Here is a 21466-nt window from a genome sequence, read left to right as displayed (position 1 = left end):
TGTAGTACACTAAACTATTCTAATCTTATGCACCAAGATGTCAGGTGAGGATCACAACCTTGAGTAGAACTGTAGTACACTAAACTATTCTAATCTTATACACCAAGATGTCAGGTGAGGATCACAACCTTGAGTAGAACTGTAGTACACTAAACAATTCTAATCTTATACACCAAGATGTCAGGTGAGGATCACAGCCTTGAGTAGAACTGTAGTACACTAAACAATTCTAATCTTATACACCAAGATGTCAGGTGAGGATCACAACCTTGAGTAGAACTGTAGTACACTAAACTATTCTAATCTTATACACCAAGATGTCAGGTGAGGATCACAACCTTGAGTAGAACTGTAGTACACTAAACTATTCTAATCTTATACACCAAGATGTCAGGTGAGGATCACAACCTTGAGTAGAACTGTAGTACACTAAACTATTCTAATCTTATACACCAAGATGTCAGGTGAGGATCACAACCTTGAGTAGAACTGTAGTACACTAAACTATTCTAATCTTATACACCAAGATGTCAGGTGAGGATCACAACCTTGAGTAGAACTGTAGTACACTAAACTATTCTAATCTTATACACCAAGATGTCAGGTGAGGATCACAACCTTGAGTAGAACTGTAGTACACTAAACTATTCTAATCTTATGCACCAAGATGTCAGGTGAGGATCACAACCTTGAGTAGAACTGTAGTACACTAAACTATTCTAATCTTATGCACCAAGATGTCAGGTGAGGATCACAAACTTGAGTAGAACTGTAGTACACTAAACTATTCTAATCTTATACACCAAGATGTCAGGTGAGGATCACAACCTTGAGTAGAACTGTAGTACACTAAACTATTCTAATCTTATACACCAAGATGTCAGGTGAGGATCACAACCTTGAGTAGAACTGTAGTACACTAAACTATTCTAATCTTATGCACCAAGATGTCAGGTGAGGATCACAACCTTGAGTAGAACTGTAGTACACTAAACTATTCTAATCTTATACACCAAGATGTCAGGTGAGGATCACAGCCTTGAGTAGAACTTGGGGTGGGATGTAGTCCAGTGGTAAAGCATTCACTCAATGCATGGTCGGTCTGGGATCAATCCCCATCAATGGGCCCCATTAGGCTGTTTTACGTTCCAGGTTATGCACCATTACCGACATATCAAAGGCTGTGGTATGTGCTATCCTGTCTCTGGGATGGTGCATATAAAAGATCCCTTGCTGCTAATGGAAAAATGTAGTGGGATTCCTCTGAGATTATATGTCAAAATTACCAAATGTTTGACACCCAGTAGCCGATGATTAATAAATCAATGTGCTCTAGCAATGTCGTTAAACAAAACAAACTTCAGCTTTACACTAAACTTCTTGCATGTACATGAATACATTGATAAATCCATCAGTTATAAAAAACGTTTCTTCAGGACTTTATGTTAACACATACATGTTCGCTTACTTCGGACAAGTGATTTTGGGTGTAGGATAAGTAAATAGTTGTGATTTGTCCAATAGGACAAAAATGCTGATGCAACTGAATCCAAAAAAAGACTAGGTTAGACGTAACCCTTCATTGTTTTAAACTAAAAAACATGTTTTAGTATTAAAACACTTTTTCAAATATGGATGTAAAAAGGTGTAGTATCAGTGATTTAGAAATAAAACAGGTTTGTAACTACACATGTATTAATTTTTGTTCAAATATTGTTTTATCGATTTAAAACTGTTTTACCGTTAAAACACGTTTATATATATAAATATGGGCCTTAGTGTTTTAGTGGTATTATCAGTTGAATCATATAACAGCAGAGAGTTTGTAATTCATATACATATAATTCACACCTGACAAGTCCCACATGCTATTTCATTTCTAGTAGGGTTTTTTTTGCAATAAGATTCAAGCATGCTGTCTTGGGCACACACCTCAGCCATCTGGCAGACTGTCGAGGCCAGTAGATGATGGATAGTTGTTAGGGATTATTGAGAGAGACGTCAGTGAAGGGGCCGTATACTTCCCTATCGGGGTTTCTGCCAAAGGGTACTAAGGTTAAAATTATGTACCCTAAAATTGTGGAAATTAATGGATATATTTTGATAATTTTAAAAATGATTATAGTAAGAGAACGGCTGTTTAAAATGTATCAAAGTATATCAAATGTAACATTGAATTTCAGATTATTTCAGACTCATAACTACTTAGTAGGGGTACTTATGATCTGGGTTTTTTTAATTATGTACCCTCAAATTATTATCTGGTAGAAAGCCTGATTATTCAGTCATTTAAACTTCGCTCTGGATGGGATCCCGTACTGGGATGTGAATCCACAGCCTCCATGGGATCCGGTACTGGGATGTGAATCCACCGCCTCCATGTACCACTGGAGCCATTAGAACAGAATGAATGAAGAAGGAAGAAAGGAAGGAAATGTTTTATTTAACAACACACTCAACACATTTTATTTACGGTTATATGGCGTCGGACATATGGTTAAGGACCACACAGATATTGAGAGAGGAAACCTGCTGTCGCCACTTCATGGGCTACTCTTGTCGATTAGCAGCAAGGGATGTTTTGTATGCACCATCCCATAGGCAGGATAGCACATTCCACAGCCTTTGATGTACCAGTCGTCGTGCATTGGCTGGAGCAAGAAATAGCCCAATGGGCCCACCGACGGGGATCGATCCCAAACCGACCACGCATCAAGCGTGCGCTTTACCACTGGGCACTGACCACTGACAGAATGAGTGTTAAAGCTGGGCAGTGTGCAGTACATGCACGTTGCTGTTGATTTATAGTTTCATCTCCACTGAAACACGTGTAATAATCTTCTGAATAAATGAATCATAAATGAAAAGTGAAGTAACATCACAAGGTCATTTTCAAGGTGAAGTCATTGTGCAATATGTGTCTACTTTAAATAGCCTGGATTATGAGTTAGCTTCATGTGGCATGGGTTGGTGAGCAAAACTGACTTAGACTCCACATGATGTTTACAGGAGTCAACACAGGGGTCAGTTAACTACAGCAGTTTACATGCTCATTAACAGAAGACAACCCAGGTGTTCAGACGGTTTAAAGTAGGAGGCTATGAGTGTAACATAGACTGCAATATTTGGCATTCAATCTAAATGATGTAATTAATCAGTAATAATGCAGATAAATGTTTGGCAGCAGCTAGTGAAATGTGTTGGTTGCTAGCTTTTTGTAAAAAAAACATAGGTTCATGTTCCAGTATCCCATCTAATACTTGGTTGAAGTGGGGCAGTGTAGGTCATTGTTAAAGTATCCCGTCTAATGCTTGGTTGAAGTAGGGCAGTGTAGGTCGTTGTTAAAGTATCCCGTCTAATGCTTGGTTGAAGTGGGGCAGTGTAGGTCGTTGTCAAAGTATCCCGTCTAATGCTTGGTTGAAGTAGGGCAGTGTAGGTCATTGTCAAAGTATCCCGTCTAATGCTTGGTTGAAGTGGGGCAGTGTAGGTCATTGTCAAAGTATCCCGTCTAATGCTTGGTTGAAGTGGGGCAGTGTAGGTCGTTGTCAAAGTATCTTGTCTAATGCTTGGTTGAAGTGGGGCAGTGTAGGTCGTTGTTAAAGTATCTTGTCTAATGCTTGGTTGAAGTGGGGCAGTGTAGGTCATTGTTAAAATATCCCGTCTAATGCTTGGTTGAAGTGGGGCAGTGTAGATCCTTGTTAAAGTATCCCGTCTAATGCTTGATTGAAGTGGGACAGTGTAGGTCATTGTTAAAGTATCCCGTCTAATGCTTGGTTGAAGTGGGACAGTGTAGGTCGTTGTTAAAGTATCCCGTCTAATGCTTGGTTGAAGTGGGGCAGTGTAGGTCGTTGTTAAAGTATCCCGTCTAATGCTTGGTTGAAGTGGGGCAGTGTAGGTCGTTGTTAAAGTATCTTGTCTAATGCTTGGTTGAAGTGGGGCAGTGTAGGTCATTGTTAAAGTATCCCGTCTAATGCTTGGTTGAAGTGGGACAGTGTAGGTCATTGTTAAAGTATCCCGTCTAATACTTGGTTGAAGTGGGGCAGTGTAGTTAATGTAAGTATCCTGTCTAATGCTTGGTTGAAATGGGGCAGTGTAGTTAATGTTAAATTATCCTGTCTAATGCTTGCTTGAAATGGGGTAATGTAGTTAATGTTAAAGTATCCTGTCTAATGCTTGGTTGAAATGGGGCAGTGTAATTCAGTGTTAAAGTATCCCATCTCATGCTTGTTTAATTCACACAGTTTGCTGATGATTTGGTTGTGTCATGCATGTGTTGTAGATTTATTTGTGAAGACTGTGTTCATCATTTCAGGTAAACTGAAGACGTCTTCTCAGGAGCCTGTCAGTGTGAACATATCCAACAACATCAGCCGATTCTGTGAAAGAATGCCTGTGGACATCACTAAATTCCTTAAGGTATTAAATGCAAGATGGAAAACTAGTTTTCACAAAATCTCAATTTTATAGTGATTCAAAAAATGTCTCTCCTTGATCAATAATGAAAAGCTCCATTACTGTTCAGGGGAGTTGGCTGTCACTAAGGGATAATATACATGTATGTATGTTTGATAAATCCAAACCGTATTATTTACTTGCAAGATTTCTGATATTAAACTAACATATTTTGTTAAATATTTTGTACAATAGTAGACTGTATTATTTTACTAAAAAATTATTATTTTGAAGTCATTTCATTTTATATTTTGTATAACTGCATGTAGATATACTTTTACTTAGGTTTAAACACTTCAAAATAAAATAATTAAATTTACGTTACATTAATTACAGTATAACATCATCCCATTGGTTTGTTCATTTATCGATGAGCATAAAAATTACATTGTCAGGTAACATATATCTGATGTCGTCATTTTACATGGGAAAGTTGGGTTTTTTAGCATTGTCGTTTATGTATGAAAAATAAATCAAAATAAAGTATGAACTTTTAGTGTTATTATTAGATTCAGATTTAATTATACGTATTGTCTGTTATTTCTTTTACGTTCATATGGTAAAAAAAATCATCTGCAAACTTGTTTGAAAACGGCTTCGCCAGTTCACACAGTTTGCGGTTGATTTTTTTGTTTTCCATACCCTGATGAATGTAAAAGAAATAACAGACAAGTCTAAGTTAATTGTTTTGGAACTGGCCAGCATTAAGACTTTGTCTTTGCATTTTATGGCATTAACTTTATTTAACCCATACTGTGACATCACACTGTTGTTCTAGGTGTAGACTTTTTGTCAGAATCAACACCTGTGAAACGAAGCAATTTGAACTATGCGTTCAGGTTAGGGATTCGAACCCATAACTGACAGAACTTATTGATTGTCAACAAATACAGCGCTTTAGCCCCTGAGACAAACATCTGCATCATCAAACAAACATGTAATTTAAGCCTTATAAACCTGATACTAGTGAAGGTAATATAATCTGGCAGAACACAGTGAAGATTGCAACAGGCATGCTTCAAGCTTAATTCCAGCTGTCCACTGCTGAGGATTTCCTGACTGAATAGTTCAGGTTAGGTCCAAAAGGATCCTACCATCTTGGGTTATTAGTTTTGTAAATATTCTTTGCAATGTTAACCAATATTTTCATTAAAAAAGATAAAATAGATTTTAATTTATCTGTTTATTTAAATGGATAATGGATCAAGTTGAAGAATGCACTTGGAAGTGTAGATTCATGAAAAAAAAGATAAAATAGATTTTAATTTATCTGTTTATTTAAATGAATAATGGATTAAGTTGAAGAATGCATTTGGAAGTGTAGATTCATGAAAAATAATTAACTCGCCCCTTACGGGCTCGTGACTTGTTTTTTCACAAATTTACACAACCTCATACATTCTCCATTACACAGTCAATATGACATCAGCTGCTATTTCAAATATTAGAATATTCTTAAAGAAGCAGGAAAAAAAAGCTATTGTTTTTACTTTGTAGATAGCCTTTGGTATCCGAGGGTTGTCACGCAAGGAAATCCACAAGCTGCAAGTGAAGCATGAAATGTACATCAACAGTCGTCAGATACTTACCTCGAAGGAAATCCCCCGCGTGGCATCCTCCATCTCTCTGTGTGGCGTGCCAGTGTCCAGGACGTTTACCGGACCAGTCATGCTGCAGCAGAGTGCTGGCTCACATATCTTAAGCAATGAAATGGTAAGTCTAGTTCGTTATTTAAACTGTGCAGTTTACAGTTATCGCATTATAGTGGAATTAAAGTCACACACCCTAGTTTTTCTAGTTTGTTCTTTAAACTGTGCAATTTTACAGCTATAGCATTAGAGTGGAATTAAAGGCGCACACCCTAGTTTTAGCATGTATAAATGGACACTAAGTTTAGTTAATCTACAAACCTGCAACACATTTGGATATGGTTATAACAGAGAAGCTAAAGTCTGTGATGTTGAAACGGGGAAGTATATATACTGTCTTAAAAATAACTAGTGCTTGTCTCGATAACCATTACTTCTCGGACCCAATTTTTTTTAGCATTAAATTTGATGAATTTGGTGAGAAAATCTATCCAAATTACAGTTAGCGAAACTAATAATCAAATCAAATGTCGGATACACTTCATTTTATACAAAATGGCTACAAAATTTAGGCTGGCTAATAAAATATTCCTCATATTAGGTAGTTATGAGTTAGAAATGTTTTGAAATTGGATGCTGAGTTTGATGTACTATGACAAATTTAACAGCTCTCTTAATGTGATTTAGCTGAAAATTATGAAAATGTATCCATTAATTTCTAGGGGCGGAATGTAGCCCGGGGTAAAGCGCTCACTCAATGCGTGGTCGGTCTGGGATCGATCCCCGTCAGTGAGCTCATTGGGCTATTTCTCGTTCCAGCCAGTGCACCACAACTGGTATATCAAAGGCTGTGGTATGTACTACCCTGTTTGTGGGATAGTGCATATAAAAGATCCCTTGCTACTAATCTAAACGAGTGGGCCCACAAAGTGGCGACAGCGAGTTTCTTCTCTCAATGTTTGTGTGGTCCTTATAACTGTATGTCTGACGCCATATAACCATAAATAAAATGTGTTGAGTGCATTGTTAAATAAAACATTTCTTTCTTTTTCTTTCCATTAATTTCTAAGATTTTAGGGTACATAATTTAACTCTTTGTACTCTCTGGCAGAAACCCTGAATGGGGGTTTAAAATACACATAAAAAGATTCTGTAAATTAAGTCTTGATTGGCGGATCAGCAGATTTCTTCCATCATTAAGACTTATAGTCACTATAACGGTACAATATTTCATGTGAACCATCATATTGAGGCACATGTTCGTTTTAATGCAATTTTAAATCCATGCAAACTTCTAATCAGTTATGTGTTGAACGATTACATTCTAGTAAATCTTTTGTCTAGACTAGTGGACATTATCAACTGTATGACTATAGTATGTAGGGCACTAGCTAAAGCTTCTGTGAGGGCTAGTGAGTAATTATGTGTTGAACGATTACATTCTAGTAGATCTTTTGTCTTAGACTAGTGGACATTATCAACTGTATGACTATAGTATGTAGGGCACTAGTTAAAGCTTCTGTGAGGGCTAGTGAGTGTCAAACATTTGTCGAACACTGTGTAATTTGTGTAACCAAACTTCAGATACCTATAGTCTTTCTCACAGGGAACACCTTTTTTCATGCTACGCTTCACTACAAGTTATTTATTTCTGAGCTTATTGTTCAGTAAATTATACATGAAAATGGTATATTTTTCTTATTTTCAAAATAGTTTTAATTTTCTTGTCACGTCAAACCAAACTGAAATTATTTACAAAAAACTATAGTTGAAAATCACGTTAATCGACTTGCATTTATGTAAGATTTTGAAATATTGTCTCCTGCAATATTTGCTTTTGCAAACTTATTAGCTGTAGATTAATATGTTCTCAATAAACAAACACCTTTTCGTTTTCCTGCATTTTCTTGGGGTATTGATTAAGTTAGAATTAACAAAACAAATTATTGCTATTTGCAAGCTGCCAGAGATGAGGGCTAGGTCAAGGTCACTAGGGATGCATGCTCTTCATAACATTCACAGTTCCATAGTGACCCCGGAGGAAGTAAGTGATGTTGAAGTTCACACCCAGTTTTATGTTGTTATAGCAATGCATGATCAGGGCACCATTTCACAAAGCAATCTTAGTGCTAAGATCACCTTAAGTTCATAAGGTAGTTATGCATGTAAAGTGATCATGGAGCTAAGATCACTTCATGGAACGGGGCCCAGGACCCGTGCTTATAAAACATTTAGAGTCCAGACTCCATCGTTAATGACGTCATTCGCATACAATTTGTATGGCATTGTCCTGACATAAAAGTCTCAGACTCCATTACAGTCTCGGGGCTATAAGACTGAAAAGGTTTTATAAGCAAGGGTCCATGGCAGATGGTTTCTTGTTTGCAGGGTGGTTTGTACAGTAAATACATGTTTGTATGATACCTGTATAGTACATGTACCAGGTCCTGTATTTTAAGTTACTCCTATGTTCCTCTGTTTCTTCAATCTGAGTGTAATAAAGCTTTTAGCCATTTTAATCAATTATTTTCAGCTTTTCTTTAAACAATCACATGCATAAGACAACACCACACATTCAATCATAAGCACACACATATGCATATGCAGAAACCAACCTTGTCATAGAAATTCTGGTTTAAACAATATTTATTTCTGTTTATATAATAAAAGAAGGGATTGGTCAACAGGCATAGCCTATATAAAGATCTTTCCCTACATTATACAGTTGACATATTAACTGGTAAGCTTGGACATTTTGAGAAAAATACTATTTAGTGTTGAAAAAAGTTAAACTATTGTATTTTAAACCTGTCAAAATATAAATATTTGTATATAGATTAGAACAGAGAAACGAAGAATAAAGGAGAAAGGTGGACAGTTTTATCAGTCAAAACATTTGTATTCAGCATTGAAATTGTGGATTGGTTTGAAGATGAGACTACTGTTTTGTAGTGTTATGTTGACATCGCCATATATTAATGTGTTATTTAAATTTAAATGATTTAACATGGATAAGTAGGTCTGGCGCTCTCTATTGTATAGAGGGCAAAATAACAGGAAATGTTCTGAATTGTCATGACCACAGGTATATGGATTTTTTCCAACAAAGCGTGTAAATTTGTGGCCAATTAGTCTGGCCATGGAAATTCTGTTAGAGGGCTGAAATTCTTTAAAAGCTAGTAGATGTGCAATTGCTGACTTAGTAAAATGGTGAAGTAAAATGGTGAAATGATTTCTTGAGGTACAACTGATAACAGAATCCTTCTACTTCAGTTTTCTCGTTTCAACCAGTGTCCCAAAATTGGTATATCAAAAGCTGGTATGTGCTGTCCTATCTGTGGGTAGTGCTGAATCGATGATAGCAATAGCTGCAGATTTTTAGTGTTTTACTTTTAGTATGTACAGTAAGTAAATCTTTATTTAGTGGGTTTTTTCTTTCTGTTTGTTATAAGTTATAACTGTTACATCTTTATTGTTGTTATTTTTATTTTGTTTAGATAAATGCATGCATGATAAATTATTTTCACTACTCTCTCCATAAAACTGTATAAAGTTATTATTTAGAAACAGGTAATAATAATAAACAATAGTTTTGTTTAAGTTTTTAGACTTCATACAACTTGGTTGTTTTTTATGCAATTTATAAAAAAGTTTACAAGCAATCAACTGAAATGGAAGTTCAAAAGTAAATATGTCTTTACTTAACAGCAAAAATAAATTCTGTGAAATACTTTATTTTCGCAAATACATTTAGTGTGAAATTTAAGATCACGTGAAAAATAGAACCTACATGTATCAGACAGTGAATACTAAAAAAAAATCAGTACATTTGGCAAATGAATATCCAAGACAACAGTGTTTTTATATGATGGCGTTGTCCGTTTGTACGGCTGTCTGTTAACCTTTTCTTGAAAGGACAGTATCTTGTATACAGATGCATACAGGACCATCAAACCTCACATGTAGGAACAACTTGGGATGATGATGTGTTGCGTACCATTACTAGGTCACTGTGACCTACTTTTCACGGTCTACTGCATATAACAGTAATTCCTTGTCCGGACCATATCTTGCATACAGATGCATACTGGACCATCAAACCTCACATGTACGGTAGTAAGAAATTGGGATGGTGGTGTGTCGCGTACTATTACTAGTTTATTGTGACCTACCTTTCACAGTCTACTGCCATAACAGTAAATCCTTGTCCAGATCATATCTTGTATACAGATGCATACAGGACCATCAAACCACATGTAGCAACAACTTGGGATGGTGGTTGGTCCAAAACAAACTGTTCATAGATCCATCTCATTGCAAAAATTTCACATAATTAGAATTGAATCATACCTGTAACATATTAATTAATATCTATGGTTTTATATCAAACTCTTAATGGGCGTATCATGTACCTCACCGGTACTCTTGTTTATTCTCTGATATTCAATTCTGTCAACTGTTTTTGATATAAATGTTCTGTCGGCAATAAAACAGAAAACCATAGACTACAAGTTAACTTAGCAGGAACCACTTATTCTTCTTTAATCTCCTCCAATAAAGTACGGAGCACTCAAACAATTAATAACAGTATTGTAGTGCTCCCAGAATAATGGATGCCACATGTGAGGAAGAAGAAAAAGGACGATTTTCAAGAACTTTTACATTAATTATGTGGACAGTTAATAATGGTAGATTGTGTCTCGCTCAAGCATTTCTTTCAAGGAGAAACATATTTCGTATTGACAACAAATGAAAATTAGTTGGTGCAAATAAAAGTTGATAAATCGTGTATTCATCATAAGTGTTTTTTAATATGGAAAATATCAACCGAGTCTATGTTAATAATAGGTATTTGTCAATTTTCTTTGTTAACACTTAATTGATAAAAATTATGTGAATGGTTGTTGCACTGTAATTAATGTTTCCGACAAAAATATTAAAGGTATTATTGGAAAATACATTATTTATTTTTGAGTTTAATGAAGAAAATGCAAAAATATAGTTGCAGGAAGATAGTGATTTTTGTTTTGCACCAAAATTATGAGCCATGAAAATAAAGTGTTTTACAGTATGTTAATTCCAGTCATTTAAGGGAATGAAAACTGTGTATCATTTATTAGCTTGGACTAAATGTATGAAAACAGTCGGTCTGGAGCTGGTTGCCAGGGTGACATGTATTTTATGACCCATCTTGTGTCGTAGACACAGGATGTTTGGCAAAATCTTCCAAAGCTGAAATGAGATGTTATTTATATACATTAACAGTGTGGGTATATATATTATTAATTGAAATATTGAAGTGGAACTATTTGTGTGAAAATGTTGAAATTTTATGAAATAGTACCAAAGAAATATGTGCTAATTTTATTTTATTTTTGTTAAACTACAAATTTTTATGTAAATAACTCAACATTTCTCATTGCCGTGGGCATTAATAAAACCTTGTAAATTAACCAGTGAGTGCTGTTCTGTATGTACAAAATTATTTTAAAATGTCTTTCAGCTGCAGACGATATGGAGCTGGTTGCCGGCGCGTCTCGCAGTCTGTCAGCCAGAACTGCTGTACACATCCGAGGAACACGGCACCAGTCTGAGAACACTGTATGCCAAGATAGAGTATCGCTCACAGTCCATCATCATCATCAAGACCACTAACAATGAGGTTAGAATACACTGGCTTTATTAACTTAGCTCACATCCAAGATAGAGTACCGCTCACAGTCCATCATCATCATCAAGACCACTAACAATGAGGTTAGAATACACTGGCTTTATTAACTTAGCTCACATCCAAGATAGAGTACCGCTCACAGTCCATCATCATCATCAAGACCACTAACAATGAGGTTAGAATACACTGGCTTTATTAACTTAGCTCACATCCAAGATAGAGTACCGCTCACAGTCCATCATCATCATCAAGACCACTAACAATGAGGTTAGAATACACTGGCTTTATTAACTTAGCTCACATCCAAGATAGAGTACCGCTCACAGTCCATCATCATCATCAAGACCACTAACAATGAGGTTAGAATACACTGGCTTTATTAACTTAGCTCACATCCAAGATAGAGTACCGCTCACAGTCCATCATCATCATCAAGACCACTAACAATGAGGTTAGAATACACTGGCTTTATTAACTTAGCTCACATCCAAGATAGAGTACCGCTCACAGTCCATCATCATCATCAAGACCACTAACAATGAGGTTAGAATACACTGGCTTTATTAACTTAGCTCACATCCAAGATAGAGTACCGCTCACAGTCCATCATCATCATCAAGACCACTAACAATGAGGTTAGAATACACTGGCTTTATTAACTTAGCTCACATCCAAGATAGAGTACCGCTCACAGTCCATCATCATCATCAAGACCACTAACAATGAGGTTAGAATACACTGGCTTTATTAACTTAGCTCACATCCAAGATAGAGTACCGCTCACAGTCCATCATCATCATCAAGACCACTAACAATGAGGTTAGAATACACTGGCTTTATTAACTTAGCTCACATCCAAGATAGAGTACCGCTCACAGTCCATCATCATCATCAAGACCACTAACAATGAGGTTAGAATACACTGGCTTTATTAACTTAGCTCACATCCAAGATAGAGTACCGCTCACAGTCCATCATCATCATCAAGACCACTAACAATGAGGTTAGAATACACTGGCTTTATTAACTTAGCTCACATCCAAGATAGAGTACCGCTCACAGTCCATCATCATCATCAAGACCACTAACAATGAGGTTAGAATACACTGGCTTTATTAACTTAGCTCACATCCAAGATAGAGTACCGCTCACAGTCCATCATCATCATCAAGACCACTAACAATGAGGTTAGAATACACTGGCTTTATTAACTTAGCTCACATCCAAGATAGAGTACCGCTCACAGTCCATCATCATCATCAAGACCACTAACAATGAGGTTAGAATACACTGGCTTTATTAACTTAGCTCACATCCAAGATAGAGTACCGCTCACAGTCCATCATCATCATCAAGACCACTAACAATGAGGTTAGAATACACTGGCTTCCCCAGTTCTAGCTCAGACTGTGCATGTGAAATATGATGTGATTTCATTGTCTCTTAGTTGTGGTTGAAACATTTTGAGACGGCCCTTGTTATTCATTAAAACAATAACAATAATAATATGAATAATAAAGAAATTGTTACACTGTGTCGTACTGATTTTACAAAATGTTTGTCAGTAGTTATGTATTACCCTTGCACTTGCTATGGCAAAACAAGAATCCTGACATGCGTTTTGTAAAATCAGTACGACACACAAGCTCATATAATAATCTGTCTATGTTAAATTTCAGATTTTTGGTGCCTTCTGTTCGGCCGCGTGGCAGCAGAGAAAGTCGAAGGATAAGAACCTGAGTTACTTCGGTACGGGCGAGACGTTTCTGTTCTCGCTGGCGCCGACCATGATGAAGTACGAGTGGGTGGGGCTGTGGAAGGAGGACGTGCCCAACACCGGAAACATGTTCCTGGCTGGGGATACGAGCGAACTCACCATCGGCGGAGGGTATGTCCGGCTTACATTGGGGGGAGGGGGGGGAGGGGGAACCTAGCCCAGTGGTAAAGCACTCACTTTATGTACGGTCGTCTAGGATCGATCCCCATCGGTGAGCCCATTGGGCTACTTCTCGTTCCTACTAGTACACCACAACTGGTATGTGCCATCCTGTCTGTGGGATGGTACATATAAAAGATCGCTTGTTATTAATGGAAAAATGTAGCAGGTTTCCTCTCTAAGACTATATGTCACAATTACCAAATGTTTGAGATTCATTAGCCTATGATTAATAAATCAATGTGCTCTAGTAGTGTTGTTAAACAAAACATTTACAGGGAAAAATCGCTACATTTTTCCATTAGTAGCAAGGGATCTTTTATATGCACCATCCCAAAGACTGGATTGTACATTTCACAGCCTGCGATTTACCAGTTGTGGTGCACTGTTTGGAATGAGAAATAGCCCAATGGGCCCCACCAAGTTTGATTGATCCCAGATCGACCACTGATGTGTTGATGTAGTTGTCACACTGTCTCTTGGTGACCTAACATGCTGATTGCTCTTAATCTATTTAACATAATCCCTCCATGTTTGCAAACCCACCCCAAAACAACATTTTCTCACAAATTATACACAGTTTGTCTCCCAGCCTCCATGAAATTGCATCTACCTTTCATAATTGTTCTAGAGAAAGCATAACAATAAAAGTCTACCACAAGTTTGTTCTAGAGAAAGCATAACCAGCGGTTGCAAAACAAAGTACTAGTAGACGTTGGAACTGACAGAGTAGGAGTTGCGGGTTTATCGAGAGCTACAGACACTCAGTAATGGGGGCAGACGGGGGGGGGGGGGGGGGGGGGGGGGCTCTACGGGCCGGAGTTTACCACAGAAGTGTGCAATGTGGTCCACTTGTAATGTATATAGTGGCCAACGATTTTCCATTTCATGTTTTTGTAAATTCCATTTCATTTCCGTTTCAGACTACAATATGTAATTAACAATTGAACTAACATAAGTTGTGACAAATTAAAGGGTCAGAAAATTGACTCGTGTCGCTATTCCTCATTAAATCAAAGTAAGCCTACATATTAGTAGCGAAAATCACACCAGGAGCAAAGGCTACAATGCTAATAACTACATAAAGCATGATTGTCCGACAGTTAAGTGCACTGCTTTATTCAACGAGGCTTAGGGTTCACAAAACGTAAACATTTATTTTATCATCTCTTTGACAGTCTAACGTAGTCTGCAAATTGAAGTGTGCATGTGACACAGCGGAAATAAAGTTTCATTGCAACGTTCAGCCAGCCGGGTTTTTTTTTGCTAAACGTTTGCAAACATATTTTGACTGGTGGTTCCCGAAATGGCCATTCGGTTTAATGTGTAGCGTAAAAATCTGTCTTCTAAGACGAGCGTTAGCGACAAACCGCTGGCTAAATTTACTCCTGGAAAAAGAACTCCCATCTGCGCAGGTGCAACAGACTAAGCAGTAAACCAGCCCCAAGTTCAGCCAGCAAACGTTTCACTAACGTTCGAGGTATTTGATTGGTTCCCAATGTGACCATTTGGTTTACCGTGAAACGCATAATCCAGTCTAGCGTTTGCCAGTAGTACTGTGCACGGGTCAATCGTCAGTTTTACAGCGTGTGGCAATAGTAAAATAGTGTTAATTTTTTTATCTTCACGGAAAATCGTAATTCTGTTTCCAAATGTAAATTCCGTTTCACAATGGGAATTCCGTCCGGAAAATCACTGGGTCTACTGTGTACATGAATCAAAACAAAATATATTTTAAAAACAAAGACAATGAGCAGTAATGGACACTGTATTCATGGGGAAACTCAAAATTTTCCTGAAGAAATTAACCCATAGAAACCGAGCTATACATTCAGACAAGAACCAAGCAAATATGAACTGGAGTCTGAGCAACTGTGGCAAAAATAGACGTCGGAAATGAGGGTAGTAAATGTCGCATGCGACGCCTTGTTCAGTTTGTTCTAGAGAAAGCATAACAATAAAAGTCTGCCATAAGTTTGTTCTCTAAAGAAAGTATCTGTCCTGTCGGTCTGTCCCACAATATGTCCTGTCGGATGTTTTTCCACAACATGAAATTTGGTGTATAGCTTTATCAAGTACTGTTACAGATCAAGTTTGACTCTCATGACGATTTACCCATTTTTGACAGTTATGGCCCATTAGGAGATATTCAAAAAAAAAAATCCCTGACTTTTTTTTCTCTTTTTTTTGGCAATACCTGAAGATGAGATAAAATTTAGTATATAGCTTTATCGTGCACTGTTACAGACCAAGTTTAATTTTCATGGTGACTTACCTTCTCTTTTTTTTTACATATATTCATTCATTGCGACTTATTTTGGTGCTTATATCCAATTAACGTTCAAGCACGCTTTCCTGGGAACACACCTCAGCTATCTGGGCTGTCTGTCCAGGACAGTGGGTTATTGTTGGTTAATGGTTAGTAAGAGAAAAGAGGGTGTAGTGGCCGTATCCCTACCCATTGAAACCGTAAGAACTTGCTCTGGGTTGGAGCCGGTATCAGGCTGCAAACCCTGTACCTACCAGCCTGTAGTCTGCTGGCTTAACCACTGTGCCACCGAGGCCAGTTTTGTATTGCTTTGCTCTCGGAATACTTGTTTTTCTCTGCAGTGTGGGAATAAATCAGATTCTCTATTCTCTGTTTTCTCTGTCTTTTCAGAAACGGTGAAGCGATCAAACTTGATGAGGACCTAATGCACTGCAGAACTGAAAGCTGTGACACATTCGACAACGAGCCATTTTGTGAGGGCAAAGACTTCACATGTAAAGTCGTTGAAGCGTATGGATTTCGATGATTTGAGGCAAAGACTTGACGTGTCAAGTGATAACGGCATCTGCTGAGTCATCGTCTGACATGGTTGATCGACTCACGGTCGAGTAACCACACGCCTTCTGTGAGGACTGAGATGTCTGGTGATCTGAGGACGAGGACCGCGTCCCATCCTAATGTGTACGTGCACTGCATGCCTAGGTGCGTTTTATTGACATCATACGCATTGGTTCAAGACATATTACAAGACTGGGCACATATCAAAAGCTTGTATGTGTAGTAATGTGTTGGTGTATACACATCAAAAGCTTGTATGTGTAGTAAATATGTTAATGTATACACATCAAAAGCTATATGTGTAGTAAATGTGTAGTACAGACTATGTAGGTGTGAGGTACAGACTAAATGTGTAGTACAGACTGTAGGTGTGTAGTACAGACTAAGTGTGTAGGACATAATGTGTGTAGTACACACTGTATGTGTTAGTGTTCTACAAGGATAAGAACACATCAAACCTGAAGACATGTACATGTTGCTGTGTGTATAACATATGTAAGTATCTGTGACAAGTGCTTGAAGCAGTGTAGAATATTTCATACGATGTTCATAAGAATAATTTGTTTAACAAATGTTAATGGACGTAACATTCGGACTACATGTTTGTATAGTATCTTGAAGTAATACATATCAGACGTAACATACAGACTACATCTTTGTCTAGTATCTTGAAGTAAACTTAATAGATTTTGGAAGTAACATTTGGACTACGTCTTTGTCTAATATCTTGAAGTAATAGATTTCGGACATAACATTCAGACTACGTGTGTCTAGTATCTTGAAGTAATAGATTTCAGACGTAACATTCGGACTATGTGTTTGTCTTATATCTTGAAGTAATATATTACTGACATAACATTCAGACTACATGTTTGTCTAGTATCTTAAAGTAATAGATATCAAACGTAACATTTGGACTACGTGTTTGTCTAGTATCTTGAAGTAATAGATTTGGGACGTAACATTTGGACTACGTGTTTGTCTAGTATCTTGAAGTAATAGATTTCTGATGTAACATTTGGACTACATGTTTGTCTAGTATCTTGAAGTAATTTAGATTTCAGACGTAACATTCGGACTACGTTTTTGTCTAGTATCTTGAAGTAATAGATTTCTGACGTAACATTCAGACTGTTTGACTGGTATCTTGAAGTAATAGATTTCGGACGTAACATTTGGACTATGTGTTTGTCTAGTATCTTGAAGTAATAGATTTTGGACATAACATTCAGACTGTTTGTCTAGTATCTTGAAGTAATTTAGATTTCAGACATAACATTCGGACTATGTGTTTGTCTAGTATCTTGAAGTAATTTAGATTTCAGATTTAACATTCGGACTATGTGTTTGTCTAGTATCTTAAATTAACAGATTTCAGAGGTAACATTTGGACTGTGTTTGTCTTATATCTTGAAGTAATAGATTTCAGATGTAACATTCGGACTATGTGTTTGTTTAGTATCTTAAAGTAACAGATTTCAGATGTAACATTCGGACTATGTGTTTGTCTAATATCTTGAAGTAACAGATTTCGCATTGAAATAGGATGTGTTGGCAATATTAAACTGACCAATATGTTTTTGCATAGCAGTGATATCAAAATTGTGTGGTTTATACCTTGCTCCCAGTGAGTAAAAGTGCAATAAGAAAGTGAACGGTGTGTTTGAAAGTAAGGACGAGAGGACAGAGCTCCAGTTTTATCTGATTATATTAGATCAGGCTTTCCTCTCCTCCATGTCTCGTGTTACAGTACGTGACCCAACCATAAAGACAACTAACCACCCATGGTTGGTTTCTCTACATGCCGGTGTAGTGGTGTAATAGTTGTTTATCAAAGTAGGTCATTGCCACATCAGAACAGTTTGTGTTTTCAGCAGCAGGCTTCTGAAAATTATGAGAACGATCATTTTCTTCGCGTTTTGCTCCAGTAAATCTAATTTGGAGTAAAGCATTTTTCATTTGCGCATTAAATTAAGCACATCCTTTACGTGGACATAACGGGTCACGCAAAAAGGACATGGGCTACTAGAATTTGTTTTATGCCAAACGATAAATGGGTGATGCAAAATTTCAATTCTCAGAGGCTGGAACAGTTACTCTATTAATTGTGTACATGTATACAGACTTGTTGAATAATTGTGGACGTTCTCTTTTGGGCTATAAACCAACATGTACACTTCAACAGTCTGGAACATAACAAATAGACTATTAGCAACCTATGGTTATTTTTTGATTACCCAAACGGAATACACCAGACTTCCAGTTTTATTGCCCCAGAAAAATAAAAATCCTAATTTTACACTGAGAAATTGTTGTAATTTACAATATCATTAGATGATTTTGCACTTGTATGTATGTAAAGATTGTGACAAGTGAAAAACAAAAAATTCACTTTGAAGATAAATTTAATACAAACTATTTAAAAAGTAGTTTGTTAGATCTCTATATAATTATTAAGACATTCCTAGCACCTACAATTGTTGGTATTCAGAGTAAAGTTATTTTTGTTTAACGACACGTCCAGAGCACATTGATTAATTAATCATCGGCTATTGAATATCAAACATTTAGTCATTCTGACACGTAGACATCAGAGGAAATCCGCTACATTTTTCCCAATGCAACGAGGGATCTTTTATATGCACAGGTAAGCACATACCACGGCCTTTGACAAGTTGTGGTGCATGTACATCCCAACTTTGAGTGTCTTTGTTGTCTTTTGTTTGTTTTTAAAATATGTTTGACTGGTTAAACTATGTACACCTGTAGGTAATGGGTGAAATGGTCTGGAAACCACCCAACTGACTGGAAACCACCCAACTGGCTGGAAACCACCCAACTGACTGGAAACCACCCAACTGGCTGTCTGGACCTAGACGACTTTATTGTTGGTTTTACCGGCCTCGGTGGCGTCGTGGCAGGCCATCGGTCTACAGGCTGGTAGGTACTGGGTTCGGATCCCAGTCGAGGCATGGAATTTTTAATCCAGATACCGACTCCAAACCCTGAGTGAGTGCTCCGCAAGGCTCATTGGGTAGGTGTAAACCACTTGCACCGACCAGTGATCCATAACTGGTTCAACAAAGGCCATGGTTTGTGCTATCCTGCCTGTGGGAAGCGCAAATAAAAGATCCCTTGCTGCCTGTCGTAAAAGAGTAGCCTATGTGGCGACAGCGGGTTTCCTCTAAAAAAAAATAAAAAAATCTGTGTGGTCCTTAACCATATGTCTGACGCCATCTAACCGTAAATAAAATGTGTTAGTGTGTCGTTAAATAAAACACTTCTTTCTTTATTTTTGGGTTTTGGAGCGGGACGTAGCCCAGTGGTACAACGCTCACTTGATGCACAGTCGGTTTTGGATCCATTGTGCTAATTCTCGTTCCAGCCAGTGTACGATAACTTGTATATTAAAGGCCGTTCTATGTGCTATCCTTTCTGTGGAATGGTGCATATAAAAGATCCTTTGCTACTAATGGAAAAATGTAGCGGGTTTCCTCTCCAAGACATATAAAAATTACCAAATGTTTGACATCCAATAGTCTATTAATAAATCAATGTGCTCTACTGGTGTCGTTTAACAAAACAAACTTTTTAATTTATTGTTGGTTGAGCTGGTGCCATTTTTTGTCCAGAGGCCTTTTCCACGAAACATCCTTAGTGCTAAGATCACCTTCACTGCATTGGGTAGTCAATCAATCAGTCAACCATTTGACTCATGCTTATCAAGCACAACTGTGTTGGGCACATCCTCTGAGATTCCCTGGTGGATGTATCCATGACAGGCATACGGTAGTAATACACTAATGGTGATCTTAGCGCTAAGAATCATCACTTCAGTGCCCTGGTGTCCTTTTGTGGTGAACAGTCATTGCCCATGCTGTAAGCTGCTGGCAGCTGAAAGACAATGGGGCTATGATTGGTCAAGTGAAAGGTCATCAGGTCACGAGTTAACATTGGTTTTGATCAGATGTTATGAGACAGGGTGGAGTGGAATGCAGTTTAGAATGGATAGAAAATTGACTTATGAGAAATTCATTGCAATGATTTAAATGGACTTGTGGGTAATGAAGTTAAAAAAAAAAAAAGTTTTGCTAATTTTGCTTTACTTGGCTAATGGTACTAATTTGGTCCTATCTTATCAAATGCCATGTGTTGTAAAACAATGTACAACGTAGTTCTTTTCTAAAAAAAACACCTTTTGTTTTATTGTTATTAATACATTCATGTATAGACATGATAACAGTACTAATGTTTATGTGACTCAAAGAACTGACATCCAGTAGCTGATGATTAATGTATTAATGTACTCTAGTGGTGTCGTTAAACAAAACAAACTTTGAAGAACTGATGAGGGTAATACTTGCTGGACTAAGTCTTTTGAGCATTTATGTATGCCTTATGTTTATGACAGTGCTGAACACTTTCACAAAATGGTGGTTGTGCTAAACTTTCCTTTGATCATTCCAGTCAATATTACCAGTGTGTCATATATACAGGCTTGCAAGCGGGCCCTTATTTTCCTTATTTTTTGACAGCAGCCCTAATATTCTTTATTAAAGCTTCAAAATCCTAAAAAGCCCTAATTTTTTGGTGAAAATCTGAAATTTTCACATTTTCAAATTTTTGGATAAATGCAACATAAAATAAGTGTTGGAATTAATTAAATCTAGCCTTAGTATACTTTCAGATAATGAATATGTTGAATTAATTTATTTCTCAGAAGACATCTTGGTGGTTATCAGCATCATATTCAGCATGGATTTGCACCATATCAGATTACTTTAATCTGGTTGTATTGATATGCTGAATATCGCTGTTGATGACCATTGGCATGATCTTCTGAGTTGGTAATTAGCTTTTGTATTTATGTTCTCCCAGGAGGTGAGTACAGAATGTTTTTCTTTTATATTGATTATTGAATTTCAGTCCTTATTTTTGTCAAAAAATTCCTAAAAGTTCCTAAAAATAGCCCTTATTTTTTAAGAATTTTG

At 37.1% G+C, this 21466-nt stretch overlaps 1 protein-coding gene across 4 annotated transcripts in view; it reads left to right on the top strand.

The window, feature by feature from the left end:
• LOC121374276 (GTPase-activating protein skywalker-like) overlaps positions 1 to 19489 on the top strand; it is a 73230-nt gene extending 53741 nt beyond the window's left edge. For 2 of the 4 annotated variants that reach the window (XM_041501318.1, XM_041501325.1), the window contains exons 7-11: positions 4313 to 4416; positions 5950 to 6165; positions 11545 to 11703; positions 13392 to 13600; positions 16308 to 19489. In XM_041501318.1, coding sequence (XP_041357252.1) covers positions 4313 to 4416; positions 5950 to 6165; positions 11545 to 11703; positions 13392 to 13600; positions 16308 to 16443 — 824 coding nt within the window. In that variant the 3' untranslated portion in view covers positions 16444 to 19489. Of the gene's footprint in view, positions 1 to 4312; positions 4417 to 5949; positions 6166 to 8001; positions 9466 to 11544; positions 11704 to 13391; positions 13601 to 16307 lie in introns of those variants that run through there. The other 2 variants (XR_005958221.1, XM_041501337.1) reach the window with 2 other exon arrangements.
• Positions 19490 to 21466: the final 1977 nt, after the last annotated feature.

The sequence above is a fragment of the Gigantopelta aegis genome, chromosome 1 (genome assembly GCF_016097555.1).
Source record: "Gigantopelta aegis isolate Gae_Host chromosome 1, Gae_host_genome, whole genome shotgun sequence".
Classification (NCBI taxonomy): domain Eukaryota; kingdom Metazoa; phylum Mollusca; class Gastropoda; order Neomphalida; family Peltospiridae; genus Gigantopelta; species Gigantopelta aegis.
This window is presented reverse-complemented; position numbering and strand designations above follow the sequence as displayed.